This window comes from Ixodes scapularis, unplaced genomic scaffold (genome assembly GCF_016920785.2).
Source record: "Ixodes scapularis isolate PalLabHiFi unplaced genomic scaffold, ASM1692078v2 PGA_scaffold2__306_contigs__length_199485367, whole genome shotgun sequence".
Taxonomy (NCBI): domain Eukaryota; kingdom Metazoa; phylum Arthropoda; class Arachnida; order Ixodida; family Ixodidae; genus Ixodes; species Ixodes scapularis.
The window spans coordinates 7,333,724-7,352,012 of record NW_024609857.1 but is presented as its reverse complement, the minus strand read 5'-3'; the positions used below and the strand labels follow the sequence as shown (position 1 = coordinate 7,352,012).

The 18,289-nt window shown below is 45.6% G+C and overlaps 1 protein-coding gene across 1 annotated transcript; it reads right to left on the bottom strand.

Annotated features, from left to right (window-relative positions):
* Positions 1–636: 636 nt before the first annotated feature.
* LOC8024874 (TBC1 domain family member 22B) lies at positions 637–17,788 on the bottom strand. The gene is made up of 12 exons (XM_029987266.4): positions 17,582–17,788; positions 16,271–16,318; positions 13,989–14,122; positions 12,507–12,683; positions 11,493–11,708; positions 10,696–10,766; positions 9,439–9,567; positions 8,702–8,767; positions 8,005–8,125; positions 2,925–3,107; positions 1,477–1,700; positions 637–1,254 (listed from the first exon to the last, which is right to left on the bottom strand). The coding sequence occupies exons 1-12, from the start codon at positions 17,659–17,661 to the stop codon at positions 1,120–1,122; spliced, it is 1,584 nt and encodes a 527-aa protein (XP_029843126.1). The 5' UTR covers positions 17,662–17,788; the 3' UTR covers positions 637–1,119.
* Between the last annotated feature and the right edge of the window lie 501 nt (positions 17,789–18,289).

Below are 18,289 nucleotides of genomic sequence, written 5' to 3'. Positions count from 1 at the left end.
TAGGCACTTTTTTATAGCATCTGTGTCGCGCCACTGAGTGCCGCGTCGGCCGCGTGCTGCAGGGTCCGTGTCCTCAAGGGTTCACTCCCAGAGCACGAAAACGCTCCATGGAGTGAATCGTGCCGATCGTACCCTCTCGACCTCTCAACACAGTTGGAATTATCAATGTCCGGTCATCTCCTCAACTTCAATTATTCAAAGTTAAGCGTCGGTTTTTGTTTTTTTTAATTGCACGAAAATTAAATGACGTGAAATACAACACATGCAACCCACATACTATGTCGCCACTTGCTTCATTTTTCAATCATATTTTGTTTTGCTGTTAGGGGACCAAAATCCTGGTGGACTGAACGAAACAAGATGAATTCAAAAAGGGTATTTAATTTATTAGGCGTTTGCCATCACAAGTGGCAAGGACGTCCCGCTGCTGTCTACGTTCAAAGAAAGATTCGATAGTCTTGCATCGTAGTAAAATATCCAATTGCTCTCTAAACAACCTAGGAAATTAATCACCATTTTCACAACACACTGTTTGACGTCACAGACATTCGTGTATGTCACCAGAAAAATGTTTTGTTTTTGCTATTTTATGCGGAGAAGCGCCCAAATGGCCAGACACAGACACACACACCAAGATAGTGGATGTTGAACACGCTTCTTTTAATCTCGTAAGCTCCTAACCAAAAGGCCAAGTGTGTTGAGACCGCACACTTAAACAAACGAAAAGTTTAACCTTACTCAAGGACCGCATTCTTTTATGCCGTACATACATTAAAACGAGGCTCTCCGGAGCCTCTATGCGATCCTGACACCGGAACCGTCGACACAACTGACAGGCACTTCTCATTCCTTGAGCAACCACAAGCCCGTCTGGAATTTCCTCCTGCCCTACGGGGGAAATCTCAGCTTTTAATGTACAAAAATATACAATTCGAAAATTTGCGGGCAAGGACCACTGCACGCACGCCCTCGACAGGGTAACACATTGCAACGAGGCTATCACTGCATTGCAGTTCGTGCCACACTTGCTGAAGGCCTTGTGTGAGTCCGTTCAAAGGACTCCTCCTCTTTATTGTGCTCCGTCGATAGCCAGGGCGACGGCACGACGGTCCGTGACCTTCACTTGCTCATCTGCAGGTGGTTGGGTGCGTCTGCAAACGTGTACTTGAGCCGGTAGGCCTCTGCCACCAGAAGGGTGATTTCGGCGTCGCCCCAGTCGTAAGTCGGCAGGTTTTGCAGCAGCAGCATCAGGCCCTGGGAGGGCGAAAACATTCCGTTCACCACTACTACACCAACGAAGATCTGCAGAGGGGGCGTCACGAGCAGCTGACCCGTTGCGCTCAGTTGCGTCGGCAGGAGCCGACAAAACGAGAGACCCCTAAAATCGGAGTTCCTTTTCGAGAAATTAAAGAGATTATTACGCAAACTCTTGCGCCACCTTCCGCCCTCGCTCGTGCGGGAAGTGGAGGCACGTACCTGGAAGTCCCTCTCCCTGAGCAGGGCCTCGGACCAGAAGCGGAGGAAGGCGGCGCACACGTACAGGTGGAAGGTGGAGAAGCCCTCCGTCTCGGCCAGGTAGGTGTCCCACAGCCGGATGGTGCAGTGCAGCGGCAGCTCCCGCATCAGCAAGTTGTTCATCCAGCGGAAAGTGAACTGCAGGAACTCCACGCAGTGCCTCTGCAGGTGGTCGTGCAACGGGGCTGCGGGGGGGACGACGCAGGAGCCACGTCAGAAGCGGTGCTCCGTGGCTGCTTTATCTCCTTTGTTACTCTAACTGCTTGTACAGTTCCCTATGGTCATTGACAAAGCAAGTCCAGCTGGGCGTCTTTTTCGAACGACCGGCCTCCAACACTCGCTTGTTGCTTTTCATCATGCTTCGGCTGCGCGTGCGTGCTCGAGGCTCAAGATACACCAAAGCGTTGCCGAAGGTGGGAAGGTCAAAGTTTGAATTGGAGGCGGAACAACTAAAAGACCTCCCTGCCATTCTCACTCTGCCAGTGACCATAGCCGTTTTATCCGATGCATCGATCAAACAATTCTGTTCTCATTGTTTCCATCATGAACCCGATTTCTGCGCTTCAGGGGATGAACAGGCTGTTTGAGTGCGAGAAGAAAATAGAGCATTATTATTGCCAGAGGTAGACTACGAAGTTTGTTTCGGGCACTCGAAACGCAGTACATAGAGAAATTTGTGATGGAGACTTGCGCATGAGCACAACCGTGCATGTGTCCGTAGCATTTGCAGACAATGTCCCGCGGTGGGTGGGTCGCGAAGCCCTATTACTATGGTGCTTGGAATGCATTTCTGACTGGCGGCTTCACCATCTCCATCTCGTCCGCTCGATTCCCGCTTGGCGATGGTACAATTGCGGCAACCTGTGGGCGGCCGTGGGTATGAAAGTTGCTTGCTATAGCCACGTAGTAGTGCATGTTCTTTGTCAAACTCCACAACTGGCCAATCGACATAAGCTCCAGTAACCTCGGACTGGCAAACCTCAAAAGTCGGCAACGCTGATGCTGGCTCATTTTTGCTTTTGATACCGATCGCAAAGATTGCGGTTACCTGTGGTTTCCTTGGAGGACCCTGGCAACGTACGTATTAACGGATGCTCAAATAGTGTGTGAGCAGCATAGGGCACTAAATTCACTTGTCAAAAATGGATTCCAGGCACTGTACTACAACCAAAAGAAGAGAATGAAAGAGTTGCACACTTCTCGGAATATTTCTCCTCTTCACCCTGCACTCCATCCAAGACCCCCTACTATTCCCCATAATGCTCTGTACAAGGTCGACACAATGTCCCAGCATGACCCCACCATAGACCTCCTGGTGCAAATTTAGGTGCTTAAAGTGCATGCGGTAGAAATATACAGAATCACCATAAACAAGCACACTGCCAGAGCAGCTTGTGAGTGATGCTCACAGTCTATTCTCTGTATGAGCTCCTTGAGTGTGTTGACTTTGCTTTGGATGCCTGGCTGGGCAAAGGTGTAGTTGTCCTGAATTCCGTCCAGGAGCTTGCTCATGCACCAGAAGCTGTCAGCCTCAATGTCCTGAAGCACCACCGGCTCCAGCTGGGTCACGTCAAACGTCTCCACTTCCTGGTCTGCAACAAAACCACGCACCCATTCACCCTCCGAGTTCAGTGAACAGGGTTGATTGCATACTCAGCTCCAGTGGCGTAGCCAAGGGTGAGGCTTATGGAAGTTCAACTTCCCTTTCCCCCCCCCTCCACAAAACCAAGTCGACCTTATAATATACACATGCATTTTAACTCCCCCACCAAAAGATATTCGTGGCTACGCCATTCTTCAGCTCAAGTGGCTGAGCTGCTTGCAAAATATCCCCAGACAGCCATTCGAACAGATGCACTGCGTGCACTTAACTCAATGTCAATTGCACGGGTTCTCAAACTGGGTTTCTATATCCTGGGTTCCTTTAGCACACTAAATCTTTCTACTAAACTCCAGGAAAACTGTGTGCCATTTCAAAACACAAGCGGGTAATTCAATATAGACGATTTAAGAAACAGAGATATAAGGGCACGCTGCATTTCCCAAAAGCCCTTTATTTCTACCGCTAATTTAATAGTTCATGTTAAACATCTGTACACAGAAGTAGCAAAATACTTCCTCATGTTTTGTTTTTTTCCTCGCATGTAACAGTGCCAAAGAACTACTCTAGAAGTTGGCTTTTCACACCACATCCATGCAAGAGCACTTAGATGAGAGGTGCAAAGCTGCAAGGATGAAACCAAGAGGTTAAAAGGTTAGAAAGCTTTTGTACTTTCAAACCTTCAATCCATTTGCATAGGTCTGACAACTCCTAGTACTGTATCCTATTTCTTCACAAGTTTTATAGAAAGATGCCTTAAAGGGATACTGAACAAAACATTTTAGTGCCCATAATAAGTGACGCACAATCCTTCCACGACTTAGCAACCGACAATGTTCGCGAGCATGCGCAATGAGATTGACGTCACAGTCCTCCATGCACACTTAAAGGGACAGTGAAACACTCTAAATTCTTTTTTTTTTTTTGCCGGGTAATTTATTATGGTGTTAGAAGACTACACAAGCAATATTTTAATACAGCATCACATATATTTTTAATAAATTAAAAAACGCAACTGCTCGAAACTGCACTGAGGAGGAAGAAGGAAGATAGAAAAGGAGAGAGGTGGCAGAAGTCACGTGGCTGCGATACCGTAATATCCCGAGTCATCGCCCATCCCCGAGCCATCGCCCACCCCATTTTTTGGGCCAATATCGATTTCCGAAAAAACACCGAGTCATCGCCCACCCCTTCAAATACCCCAGCGCGGACTCTGGGATCCGCGAACACTCATCCTACCCGAATGACGCGGCCGCGGACCTTACAGTTGGAGGACGTCCGTGACAAAGTAAAACGAAGGAGGGAAAGACACTTCTTTTTGTTTACGCATTTCCTCCGTGAGCGACCCCAAAGTGGTCGTGTATCCGTGCGAAAAGAAAACGATGGAGATAACAAAATAAGAGTTTGTTAAGGTAACCGCGGAGTGTTAGGTCAAAGTCTGTCTTTGCCGAAGTAAGGTCACCGCGAACCCGCTCCTTCTTCCCGCCCGTCGCGACCGCTGTTGTGCAATATTTTAGGCAAAGCCAAAGCGTAAATAGAGCTTTGCTGGAACGTCCTACACAGACGTTTGCAGAGCGTCCCAACCGTGCATTGATAGCCCGCCGTGCACGGACGCACGTATGTACCCACCAAACAAGAAAGTTGCGCAAGAGCTTGCAATTGACAAGGCGCCCGACTTGGCCCGACGCCAAAGTATTTGCCAACGCGACGGCCGGCTTTCCCGCTTTCCCGGCATTGCTCTTGGTCGCTTCTTTGGTTCGCTCGCTCCCTCGCTCGTTGTGCCTGGTCGGTTTCTCTGTTTTCTTGTAGACTTTTCTTTCTTTTTTTTTTACTAACTAGGAGAACATAATGGTGACATTCTTTCACGGAACAAACGTTCGTGCTATATGCAGATCGGGGGTGTTTCTAGCGCGTATGCAAGCAACGGACTTGGCTATAGTAAAATATTCTTTCGTGAGCATTTCTTTTCTATAAAACAATGAAACTAAATCGAGTTTTGAGTTTGATGTATCTCTTGTGCATCAGCGCTAGATACGCAGAGAAAAATAGGCGGTTTTTTCCGTTTTTTTTTAAGTGTTTGTGCTCACCCACCGAGACATGGCCCACCCCACTTTTTTAACGAATTTCAGGCGGTTGGGGGGTGGGCGATGACTCGGGATATTACGGTACTTTTCTTTTTCCCAAACAATACATTTGCAGTTTTTTAGATGCCACAAAAAATTGGTATCATATTTTTTTTCTATTTTTAATATTGTGTGTGCGCCTTCGATGACCTACAACTTTGATTATATTTCGTGGTTGTGTCTAAACCATAGAAAACGGCATGTGGACACAGAGAAGAGAGTGAGCGCGACTCAAACCCACCAGTTCTATATCTACTGTTTTCAGTCGGAAAGAAAACGAATTTCGAGCCGCGAATTGTTTTCTGTGTAGATGGGCTCTCATATGTAATGTACAAATAAAAACCTTGGCAAGCATAAATACCCTGTCAGTGTCCCTTTAAGATGACAGTGAAATGTATGGGCTCCGGGCAAAAGGAGAATAAAGATAGGTTTTTCATTAAAACTTGGGTTTGGGCTAGTTGGTCCATTACTGAATAAAAGGTTAAAAAGCGCGAACAAACGAGGACAATAAAGAAACACGGACGACACAGAAGCGCCTGTCCTGTCGCCCGTGTTTCTTTATTGTCCTCGTTTGCTCGCGCTTTTTAACCTTTTATTCAGCTTTTTCATCTCCACAAGTGAAAGCTATGTGCTTGTTAGAGTAATTAATCGCCTACTTCTCACACCAGACCCCACTGTGGAGATGAAAAGCATGTCTTTATTCTCCTTTTCCTCGGAGCCCACACATTTCACCGCCATTTTAAGTGTGAATGGAGGACTATGACGTCAATTTCGTTGCATGTGCTTGCGCAAGCTGGTGGCTGCTGGGTCATGGAAAGATTGTGCGCCACTTATTATGGACAGTGAAGTGTTTGGTTCAGCAACCCTTTAAGATAAATGCATGACAAAGTGCCCCCCTAATTTTAAAAACTAGGGCCGATTATTGCATTTAATAGTATCTATAGAATGACACGATTCATACCGAGTATTTGACTTTTGTGTAACTGGGGCACGCTGCATCTCCATCGAGACAGATTTTGAAAAGGTAAATCTTTCTCTCTCACAAAGGCTGCATGTACGAGCCTGCATGATTTGCAAAAACTTAATTATATTGAAACTACAGTCAAAAAATCTTTACCAAATTAAAGAGCAACATCCATAATCTCCCGTGGGAGATGAATAAGAATGCTAGAACTAAAACATTTCTTCACATTGTTATTTTTGCTACATTGAGTTTCACTACATCTAAGTTTAACTGTATGCATAAAAGCTTGTCCATACACTTGCAACATTTTAAGACTCAGTGCTTTGAAACCTCTTAAAATCTCTTACGACGAGAGAACACACTGGTGCCACCTATGGGTAGAACACTTGGCCATCATGTATGTTCTATTTTATTTTTAGGAGCTTCATTTTTATATTTTTATTCGTTAATGTTATGAACAACCATTTCCCATAAGTAGTGCATACATTTAACCTCCTGAATACTGCCTAACCTTTGCTCTAGTGAAATGCAGTTCCAGGGTCGCCGCATAGATGGCGCCAGGCAGCGTGTTCTCTCGTCGCAAGTGATCCTAAGAGGTATTAAAGGACACATGCAAGGGAAAAGAACTTTTTTTCTTTTTAAACAGGCTAGATGGAAAAAGAATATCACAAAACGAATTTACAATGAAGAAAAAAAACTTAGAGCTATATTTATGGCGCAAAACAAATTTGTAGTTGGCGACTGTGGAGCCGCCGCTGGTCACGTGGTAGGCCCGCGCGCCACCGCGCTGCGTCGCCGCCGCCACCGTACGCTGAGCGTTGTGCGACGCTGCTTCAACGCGTTTCTCCATGCCGCTGTCGCCGCCACCGCACAAGTTCGTCTGCTTCGGGGCGCCGCCGCCGTCATCTGACCGGCGCACAGGTCTATCACGTCTGCTTGTGTTTTTTCGGGAGTTTCCTTTGGGCTCTAAAAGTTACTTATTAATCTTACTCTTTTGTTATACTTCAAACAAAGATGAATAAGTTACTTTTAGAGGCCATGGAAAGCTTCCGAAAGAGCGCAAGCACCACGTGATAAATAAGGGCCAGTCACGTGATAAATAAGGGCCATTTTTCCACGGCGCCCACGGGCGCCAACTACAAATTTGTAGAGCGCCGTGAATATAGCTGTAAACATTTTTTTTTCTTGATTGTAAAATCGTTTTATGAAATCCTTTTTCCATCTAAGCTGTTTTAAAAAATGTTTTTTTCCTTTGCATGTCTCCTTTAAGGCACTCGGAGCTAAAGAGCCGCGAGTGTCTGAACGGGCCAATACATGCAGTTAAACCTCGATGAAGAAAAATTGGTCACCTTAAAGCTCAAAGCACTAGAGCAGGGGTGGCCAAACTGCGGCTCTTCGCGTCTTAAAGTGCGGCTTGCAGCTCCCTTCCCTAACCCCCCCCCCCCCCTCACTCCCCCGCCTCCCTCCCGGTCACAGGAGCATTTTGCCAAAAAGAGAAATGGAACGCGTTTTAAATCGAAAGACAGGTTGCGGTTTGGTAGTCTTGCGCTATTGCTACCTACATTATGTACAGTTCGACTGCTTTTGACTCCGATAGATTGAAAGTAGTTCGAGTTTCGTTTATTGCTCCAAACAAGTGTGCCTTGCACCCCCCCCCCCCCCCCTTCCACCCCCGCGGCTCTTGGAAGTTTAGTGGTTATGTTTGCGGCTCTTAGGCCGGGTCAGCCTGGCCACCCCTGCACTAGAGAATCACACCAAGTTCATGAAGTTGCAGATGTTGGTTCCACGTATCACACGCTTACCCTGGGGAACATGTTCTTGTAGGAACACGACGAAGAAGGGTGTCACCAGGTCGTTCATGCCCTGGACGTAGCCACTGGCAGGATGTCGTATGGCCCATATGTACAGGATCCTCTCAAATATCTGACGGGACGGAACAAACTCGGAAATTAACCTTTGAGCACCCCATATGTTTCGTTTCACACCACAGTAAGAAGGCCAGATTTTTTCCCGTGTGAAAGTATAAATCGTAAAAACAAACTGAAGTTGTCTCCAAGCGGGGCCAGTGGCATTAGATTTACTGAGGTCGCACGTGGCCCTACGCAACTTAATGAGTCAGTACCAGTGTCAGTGTTTTATTCCTGGTATCTTAAATGCAAGTACCACAGAGTTTGCAATAGACGTTATGGTTACAGCGATATTGCATACCTAAGAATATGCAATCCCCCCAACCAACTAGACCAGGAAGAGTATGACCCCTATGTTCTACACTGGAGCACCTCTGCTGTGTTGTATACCTCTGTTTACTTCTTTATGCTGTTTTGCCCCTTGTACGGATTGATAAAGATTGGACTAACTTTTATGAAAGAAACACCGATTCATTGAGTCAAATTGTCCAAAAGAAACATTGTAAAATGAAAATTCCACTTCTGCTAGAATTCAGGGCACTTATCTAAACTCGGTAACAAGCATCTGGAGACTGAAATCAGTGTAGCCCACCTTTTGTACAGATTCTTGCTGGAACAATGGCACCAGGGGGCTCATGCGAGGGATGTCAATGTGTATCTAGAACGGCAAAAGAAGACGGCTGCCTATCTGGACACTGGTAGGGCTTCTGTTAGCGGCACAATGCAGGGCAGGTTTAAGGTTTTAGCTGCCACAAAGTAAACAACAAGAGTGCAACATCTGCCTAGTGGTGCAGAAGAGGAATCAGCTGCTGGACTATAAAACAGCACGATCACAAACAATTATGGACTGCAGTAAAAAACAACCTAGAGCGTTCATGAGTGCCCTGCAGCTGATAATCAAGTACAGCTACACGTGTGTGTACTCATGAATATGCTGTCAAGCTTTGTGTTACTTAAAGAACTCTGCCAAAAAGTAATTTGTGATTGGAAACAAATTCTTAGACAACTCAAGCCTCGTTCTTTAGAAAAAAATTTTTGTTAGTTAAAAACACAGCAAAGCTGTAGTCAGTTGTCTATATAAAAAAGCTTAATAAAATGCATTTCATGGTCTCCTCCAGGAAGAGGCAATTAAGAGGGCTTGATTCATTTGTTCTAGACACACAGACCATCTTAAGATTTACCATCAGAAATGCATTTTTCTCTGGCACATGATATCCTTCTTAAATTGCAACTTAAAATGGGTGCAGCACTCCTTTGGCGTCGTAATTACGCCAACAAACAGGCAGACGCAACGACCATCAGGACCTTTTGTGTCGTCTAGCAATTTACCTGTCTGTAGGTTTCCTGGTGGATGTCTTCATTCCGTGTGTCGTAATACTGCTTCACAAAATTAAAGTACTCCTCACGCTTCCTTTCGAGAACGGCTGCCCGCCTTTCAGAGTTGGCTGGCAGATACCCCTGCACAAAACAATGATGAAGGAACAGTGTTCACTCAAGCCAACAGCAGAAGAGGCTATCAGTCTTTACTGCAGTTAGAACACATGATGTGCTCTAAAAAATATCCTAGGACTGCAATACAATAAACTGCCAAGATATACTAAAAAATAATGCCAGAAAATAAAAAGAAATTGTAATGAAAGCAACAGCAGAACAGGCTATCAGTCTTTACTGCAGTTAGAACACATGATGTGTTCTAAAAAATATCCTAGGACTGCAATACAATAAACTGCCGAGATATACTAAAAAAGAATGCCAGAAAATAAAAATTGTAATGAAAGCATGCCCCTATCATACCCAATTATCTTGTAGATGTTGCTGACACCATCTTATTTCATGAATCATCAACCTCACTGTTTCCAGAAGGGACTAGCTCTGATGATATCATGACCTCTAGTTATCTGATTAATGTTAATTATGGTTGTAAATACGGTATTCTTTTTTATTTCTGTTCTTTGTTGTATTCACATCACATATTCTTTTGTTCTTTGATTTTCATATATGAATGTTGGCAGTATTGGCAGTATAGTGGACAGCGAGTGCTTTACTTACTCTTTGTGTTCTCTGCCCCCCTATGTAATGCCCTGCCAAAGCCTTTAAAAGTGCGATAAATAAATATGACCAACCATGCTGCAAATCAAGGTCAGTCAGAAGTAGACATGGCAAATCATAGGAAACTGAGGACAACCTCAGTTTCTTGTGAACTTTCAAACAAGCCGACAGAGAGGGCTTGTTTGGTATAATGTGGCATAACATTTCATATATACCCAACATTTAAGTTTCACCCTAGGGCAAGTGAAAAGAAATCGAGAATATCTCCCGACTTACACTACAAGAATTAACTGCTGGGCTAGTTGGTAATGCATTATAGAGGACAAGTGCACAAAAGACACGGACAAGTAGAAGAACAGGACAGGACAGGACAAAAGCGCTTTGTCCTGTCCTATTCTTCTACTTGTCCGTGTCTTTTGCGCTCTTGTCCACTACACTACAATCCTACGAATGTTTTCCAACAAATAATGTCGGGAAAAGGGATCCCATGCAATTTTGTTTCCTAGTCTTACGATTGCGAAAATCGAAGTGACGTACCGCCAAGAGTCGCCATGTGATAGGACGAACTTCAGCGGGGATTCCCTTCCAACTTAGAGAGCGAAGCGAGTCTGAAAAGGGGAACGGCAATGTAATTCACTGCTGCCAAGACTTGGCCGAAAAGAAGACACTCTAGAAACTGAGACTGGGCACTGGGGGCAGGTTTATAGGTCAGGCTCGAGGGTCTGCAGAAAGATCTGACATCACGGACGGATGTGACGTCACGGGCGATGCGTTGCCGAGGTCTATAGTGTTGACCTAATATTTGCCATTTCACCAAAAACCAAACATTCCTTTTTAACAAAAAAAAGCTGGCGTGTGTCGTTCTTTTCCCAAAAAGGTTGCCCTCAGGGTGGGAGGGAGGGGGGGCTTGCCTTCCAAGGGCAACTTTTTTTATCGGCTGTAGTTATAACAGAAACATCAGTGTTGCCCTTGGGGGGTTGTTACCCCCAGGGGAAACAGCCGGCATGTCGTGCTGTCAGATGTCGCGATCCCGGCGGCTCCTTGTAGAAATGCTGCCAAGAAAGACGAGTGGATGCAAGGGTCACTGTCATCGTGGCGTCCCAACTCCTGGCTGTCTAAGCTTTCCTGAACTGTCCGGCAGCAGAGCGAACTACAACGGAGCAGGCGTCTGCCGCGTCTACCTTCGCTGCTCTGCCGTCGCCAGGATCGCGGCAGGCAACAGCGTGAGACTTCTGCGACGTAGTCGGCGGAAATCGAGGGACAACACTTGAAGACGCGATAAGCACACCGGTCGAAGACGCCTTCCAGGCACTGTACCCGGGGTGTCCACCTACCGAGGTCCGTCTTGGAGCTGTGCAGGGCGCCGTGGAACTTCTCCAGAATGGCCCGGCTACTGAGGAGGTTCTGGGCGACGGAATGGTGGGGAGAAAGGTTGGCCGCGGGGTGCTGCCCGTGGTGCCGCACCGCCACCCCCGGCCCGAAGCCGTAGGGGCCGCTGCGCCCCGTCGGCAGGGGGCACGAGGACTCCGGGGCCGAGACGGGGCCCGAGCCTGCAACCGCCCCAAACACCGTCTCGAAAGGGGGCGACGACAACGGAGGGTGGGACGATGCTCAGGGGCACCGACCCCGTCTAATGAAGACCGAAAAAGAGATCGCCGATTAGTCTGTGGCAGCCATTGTGAAACCGGGCGAGCCGGTAGAGCTAAATGATGTGAAGGTTGGCAGAATACGTCGGCACGCATTGATGGTGTCGCTGAGTTAACGGCACGGCTGTACCGCGTGGCAGATTCCTATTCTTCTAAGCAATGATACCAACACTTCTCCTTTATCAACCACTGAGATCAAGCATAGCTATCACTGCCAGCCAGCGGAACCAGCACACTGTTTGCACGTGGTGCGTGATGCTTGACATTCTGGCAACTGCACGTACACACAACATAAGCATGCAAGACATGCTCGACGGCAAACATACCTTTCTGGATGGTCAGGACCCAGGACATGCCAAAGACAAAGGAACCTTTCCAGATGAATTGCAAGGAGGGAAAGTATGCAGGCAAGCTGGTTAGCAAACACCATTGAAAGAAAACCTGAGACTGGTACAAATAAAATAAAATTGAGATTCTGTGTCATGCTGTCTGTTATTTTATTTGTCCTAGTCTCAGGCTTTCCTTCAATGATCTTTCCAGATGGTCAGAATCTATGGCAGACCAAAGACAAAGAGACCTTTCTGGATGGCCAGAGTCCAAAACGCGCCAAGACGAACAGACCTTTTTTGGATGGCCAGTCTCAGATAAGCCAATGACAAAGACCTCCCTGGAGACCACAATCCAAGACAAAGCAAAACTGACCTTTCTGGATGGCCAGTCGCTGCATGGCAGCAGCCCGGCTCTCAGCCGAGCAGCAGCCATCCGTAAGGTCACAGGGCAGGTGTTCGTCTGCGGCCTCTGTCGAGTTCTGAGCTTTGCTGTGGTTGGTGATCACCGAGTCGGCCGTTGACTGCACCACCTTGGACACTATCTTCACGTCTGCAAGGACAACGTCCGCAAGCCCCGTTTGGCGTTCCTCTACGAACAACACATTGACCGTGCAACTTTTTCCGACGTCACTGCATAGCACAGATGATGCAGTGAAGTTCCTGCTTTAACTACGGCTGAAACATTAATTCATCAGCTTTGCAGTGCTCTAACAGCCAGGAATTCTTTAGTCCGTTATTCAGTTAGATTCAATGTATAAAGATATACACCTATGTTTTCTTCTACTGCCTGGCCACAACTTGCTTGAAGTCTTATGTGAGAGGAATACCAAGGGCAATTCAAAGAGTTTTCCAAAGGTGCTTTTCATTTCTAGGAGACTGAATGTACTGACAATCCAATGTCTCTTAGGAGTATTAGCCACATATTTGTTTATAAAATACAGCCTATGAAAACTAGCAGTAACTATTGAAACCGAAACTAGTGCCGAGAATCTAGAGACAGCACGGCATTGAGGCTGGAACGTCACGCGTATGTTTTAGCTCTTTCCCACTTTATGCACAATGGCGGATGCGATTGGTTAATTTCGCGTATATGTTGAGGGGAAAGGAATCACCTGTTTGGAACAGTGCTGTCTAAGATGCCTCTGCTACATATAAAGAAATAAAATTAAACTTTCAAGACCACTTCAGTGTCCTATTTGCTGCTAAGCATGAAGCATATCTCTGTCCCCGCACTTCATAAAACAAATACATGCAGCGAATGCGTCTCGATGGACAGAATTTATGAATTCAAACAGGCGCTAGGCTTTCTTCAGTCCCATGGAAGTAAGAGCCATCTGTAGCTAATGCCCAACGACTGCTCTAGTGAACCGCTGCCTTTGATCAGCTATGACTTGAGCTAGTCCTCCATTTAGCAGACTCGCCCAGTCATGAACAAAAGGAAGCACAATGTGTGTGGCACGACACTGTTAATGCAAACAAGTGGTTGCCTTTTTTTCTGTTTGTCTCAGAAGTGAAACTCTGTCATAAAAACCGCTAGTGCAATGGAAGATGCTCATTTGGGTCACCAACCTAAGTGGTAAAAATCTATGCTCGTCAAACCCCTTAGAAGCGAAATGAGAAAAATTGCCGATGTCGTGTTCATGCTAACGGTGTCGTGCAGCATACAACCGCATTCCATCCAGCCTGCCGCAACTATCTGGCAGGGTGTATCAGAAACAGAGAAAACCCTTGAAGGCATATATTTGACACGTTACCTGTGAGCCATCTAAGGAATGCTTGTACACCTTAATACTTGTCTAGAAGATCTATCTACATGCCACAAGGTCTCTACACCAGCCACATTTATGAACTTTACCTGACACAACGCAAAATTCGTCGTCGCCAATGTCCCAAGCGTCGTCCGTGCTCTCCTGGAAATCTTTGAATGAACTCGATGATGTATTTCTCCTGTGCTTACTGGTGTGGCCATCTTTCTTCGGCGTCGAAGGCCTAGGCAAAATAACAGATTTTTGAGGGCTTGCAACGACAACCCAAGAACAAAATTCCTTTGAAGTGCAGGGTTATTTTTCCGGCAAAGTAGCACTTTATGAAGCAGTGTACTAACTTAAAGGAGGCTAAGCCCTGTTTAACAATAATTACAGGCAATGAGCACATGCCAGAAAACATCGGTGGTGGTTTTCCCACATAGAACCTGCTTCTCTATGGCAAAAATGGAATAAAATAAGCGGAGAAAAGCAGCAACGGTAGTGAGATAGTATGACGGTGTCATAAACTAAAAGCTAGTGTTACGGCTGGTTCACTGACTTGCATTTGAGTGCGACAGACTGTGCGGCTACCAGTGATGACCCCAACAATGAAAAGGTACACTCAGAGCCGTTTATACTGAGAGTTTGGCCTTCAAAAGGAGGTTTAGACAGTCCGGACACCACAGCAGCATAGTCCGACAGCCGGGGAATAACTACTTCCGTCCGCCATTTTGGGGCTCTGACTCGTAGGAACTCCATGCGATTCCGCATGAATAAAGAAGAGAAAGAAGTAACGCCGTTTTGTGTTATCGCGAAATCCACTGGTTCTAGCTGGCAACAACCTCCACCCATTGGCCAAACTCTCTCAGTATAAACGGCTCTGGGTACACTGGCCTGCTGGCGCCACCTATCAGGTAAACCTGCAACCCTTTTGATTGGCTCACAGCTAAACCGAAGATTTTTGACGCATTTACGAGATCAAATTTATGCATTATGTATGAGAAATTAATGCTTATAACATTGTCAGGATTATTTCAAGCCCATGGTAAATGAATGGTGCGTAAAACATTAGGAAATATGCACAGATCGGAAGTGTTCCAGGGCTAACCGACAGGTGGCGCTAGTGTGTTCACTCGTAAGCAGTTGAAACAGTCGGCCACATTCAAACGCAAATGCATGAGCTAGCCTTTGCACGCATTTAAAGTTTCACCTATAAATGCATAATTTAAAGCAATGCGACTGACCTCACGAGCATGAGCACGGTGCTTTAATAAGCACTTTGGTTCTAGGAAAAACTACAGAGGACGCACAAACAGCAGATGCCTTACTGCTTAAAAAAACAGCCCAGAACCACCACCGAAACGTCACAAAAATGTCATGTTCTGGTTTCTGCACTTCCCAAGGCCATAGTTAAACAAGAAAAGATTACACCACAACCCTGCATGAAAGCACTTTATGTCACTGTTAAGTAAAGCTTGAAATTATGCTTCAGTCATAAAGATTATATGAATAGATTATTTACATCACATTACTACAACTATTAATGAAAATGTCAAAATATTTGCAACACAACCAGTATTTGAAGTCGACCATTCCGCTAATCATGTTTTGTTGTCACAACAAGTAGTGGTTAAGAGAGGGTTTAGACCTACACTATGTACATTGATGTACTGTAAAACCCTTTATTTTCGCGGCCCCTATTTTTCGCGAATCGGTCACAGATGACATAATCGCGACCACTAAATTTCGCGAATTCCAGACGCCTGCATTAAAAATCTTAAAGACCGAAATTTTCGCGTGCCCTTAAATTTCGCGAATTCTTCAATTCGTGAAATTCGCGAAAATTGAGGGCTCGCGAACAATAAGGGTTTTACAGTATCTCTGCTTCACTTTGAAAAAAATATGAAACAGCAGACCAAGTCTGGTATCACGAGCATTTCTAGGTTTAGAACAGAGCCTCTTTTCATACGCAACTTTATGGTTTGATCTTGACATACTGAGCTAAACTTTTTGTAGAAATAAGAAATGCATACTTTTCTAATTCGATGACCCTTTGCAAAGTACACGGGCACCATACAAACAAAAATATTGTGCAACAATGTGACAATCTTTTTATGATGTCTTGACACCTGGCTTGGCTTCAAACAAATGGGTACCATTTCCACTCGGTGTAACTCAGATAAACGAGTTTGCATCACACAAGTGCACTTTTTCACATAGTATTTGTTATCTTTATTTGACGAAAGACGGGTGTCTCAGTACAGATCAACCTGTTACGCTCCATGGTGTGCACATCTTGTAAGGCATTTGAGAAATAGAACCAGAACAGGTTACACATTCAGCAGTTTAGAATATTTTTGTTAAAGGAAATTGACAAGCAGCAAACACTTACATAGTGTCCTTTCTTGGTGGATGTGAGGCTCCATAAACTGGTTTGATACTGGAAAAAGAAATGCAACATTACTTTGAAAAAGAAAAACCCCAAAAGGAAAGGAGGTCTACTTTTTTTAGATTTTTTTGTCATCTGGCACGCGAGTATCTACACAGCCAAGAATTCTGACGTACTACATAAAATTAAACTTTCTCATAAAGACACGCATGATCCCTTCCATTCTGTGTTGACGCTCGTGTATGAGAGAATGATGTCCACTTTACTGGAGAAGTCAGTATGGGTTACTGTTTACTTTTCAACCAAAGTCTTATCAGCTTGCATTCCACTAGTACAATTAGAAAATGTGTCATATATCTTGTTGTTGTTTCTTTTTTTCTCTATTTCAAAGTTGAAAGCACAGTCAAGTAAATCCTCTCTTCAATTCTTCTCCTTGTAAACTCTAGTTTGTGTAATCAAGACGTTTTGTCCCAAAGCCAGCAAGTCTAATAGCAAATCAAGAGGCAAAAGTGTTAGAAATGAAAATGTCCCGCAATCGCTTAAGCCGAAATGTGTGCACCATTCACGTCATATTTCACACTACCTTTCGCCAATGTTGAAGCACACAGAAGCACTGACATCAAATATAAGGTTTAGCAGCTGCTATAGATGATCGTGACATGCGTACAGCTTTTTCAGACCCAGACATTCCCAGCATGACACCTATTAACCACGACATTAGGAATTATTAGAGGTCAACATCGTGGATTTCTACGCCGAGTTGATCAAGGTCGAAGCCGCATAAAAAAAGAGGCCTCTGGCGTAGTTTCTCGCAGCAAGCAGTCCACATTAGGCAGGTATCCAGACTAATACCTTTAATAGGACTCGCGCCAAACATTTGATGCGTACGTGTCCTCAAATCGAGTGTCGCCTATTGCGATTCGTTCAGCGCCTTTATGCCCACGCAGCACACACGCGAACTGGAGCATATTGCTAGCTACGTGATCGTTCAAAGGGTACAAGGAAGAACCACAGGCGTTACTCTGACTAACCAGGAACTAGATTTTAGAGACCACGATTTTGGAAGATGGCCAGAACCTGCGTGGCGGCGAGTGTTTACAGTTTGGAGGGTTGGGATACACCGAATGCGAGGTCACATTTGGCAGCGAAAGCGCACTCAATCAGCTACCGGCGTTGCGAGCAAGGAAGCGCTTAAATGCCTCCGTGCGCGTGTACATGAAAGAAACGATATGCGGATGAACCTTTCGGCCGTCAGCAACCTGCCAACGATGTTGAAGAGAGACAGCAAGTCGGGAGAAAAGGCTGCATTTTTACCTTCCTGGAACGGTTTTCGCGTTCTTCCTCCAAAATGCTGTCCTATCGTTGGCACTTTTTTCTGTGAACCCTTGCATCATGACTCGACAAGGATGTCAAGGATCTCCATGTTTTATGCAGTGTAAAAGGAGATGTCTTGTGTTTATAGAAAACAGTTGATCGGAACTTTCGCTCATCGCGTCGCCATGTTGTCTTCCACAACGTAGCGTTTCCGGGAACGTCATATCCGCAAAGCCCTGGAATCCCTCTGCCGGCTTTGAATAGCATAAGCGAGCTTGAGTAAATTTTAAATTACAGCTATATTATAATCAAGTGAAATGAGTAATTTTAAGACAGTTTTGCGCAGATTCCAAAAGTTATTTCTGCGAGAGCCTGACAGCACGCAAGGTTTACAATTATTTGATAGCCGCTTTGTTCCGACATGACACGGACCGAAAGTCACTTACGGTTTGGGTATCGTCTGCATATTTTTGAAGGGCATCATCTGCGCGAAGGCTCGTGTGGATCGGTCTTTGGTTGCTCACAGTGTGTCCACTGGCTGCAACGATGCCGCAGTGTTTCGCAGTTGACTGCACAACTTTGCTTTCGTATATATCTCAGCGAAATAAGAGGCACCGCCGTCGTCGAGTGTGGTCAGACGCTGTCACGCGCGTCCGATTCACCCCCACAGCGAAGTCCGCTTCGTAGACGGTAGTATTTAACATCCGG

Coding starts and splice junctions, on each gene's coding strand:
- LOC8024874 (XM_029987266.4), bottom strand. CDS start 17,661: ATGATGCAAGGGTTCACAGAAAAAAGTGCCAACGATAGGACAGCATTT. Junction 12,684..13,988: donor CGAATTTTGCGTTGTGTCAG/GTAAAGTTCATA, acceptor TTGTCCTTGCAG/ACGTGAAGATAGTGTCCAAG. Junction 1,255..1,476: donor TCAGGGAGAGGGACTTCCAG/GTACGTGCCTCC, acceptor TCGCCCTCCCAG/GGCCTGATGCTGCTGCTGCA.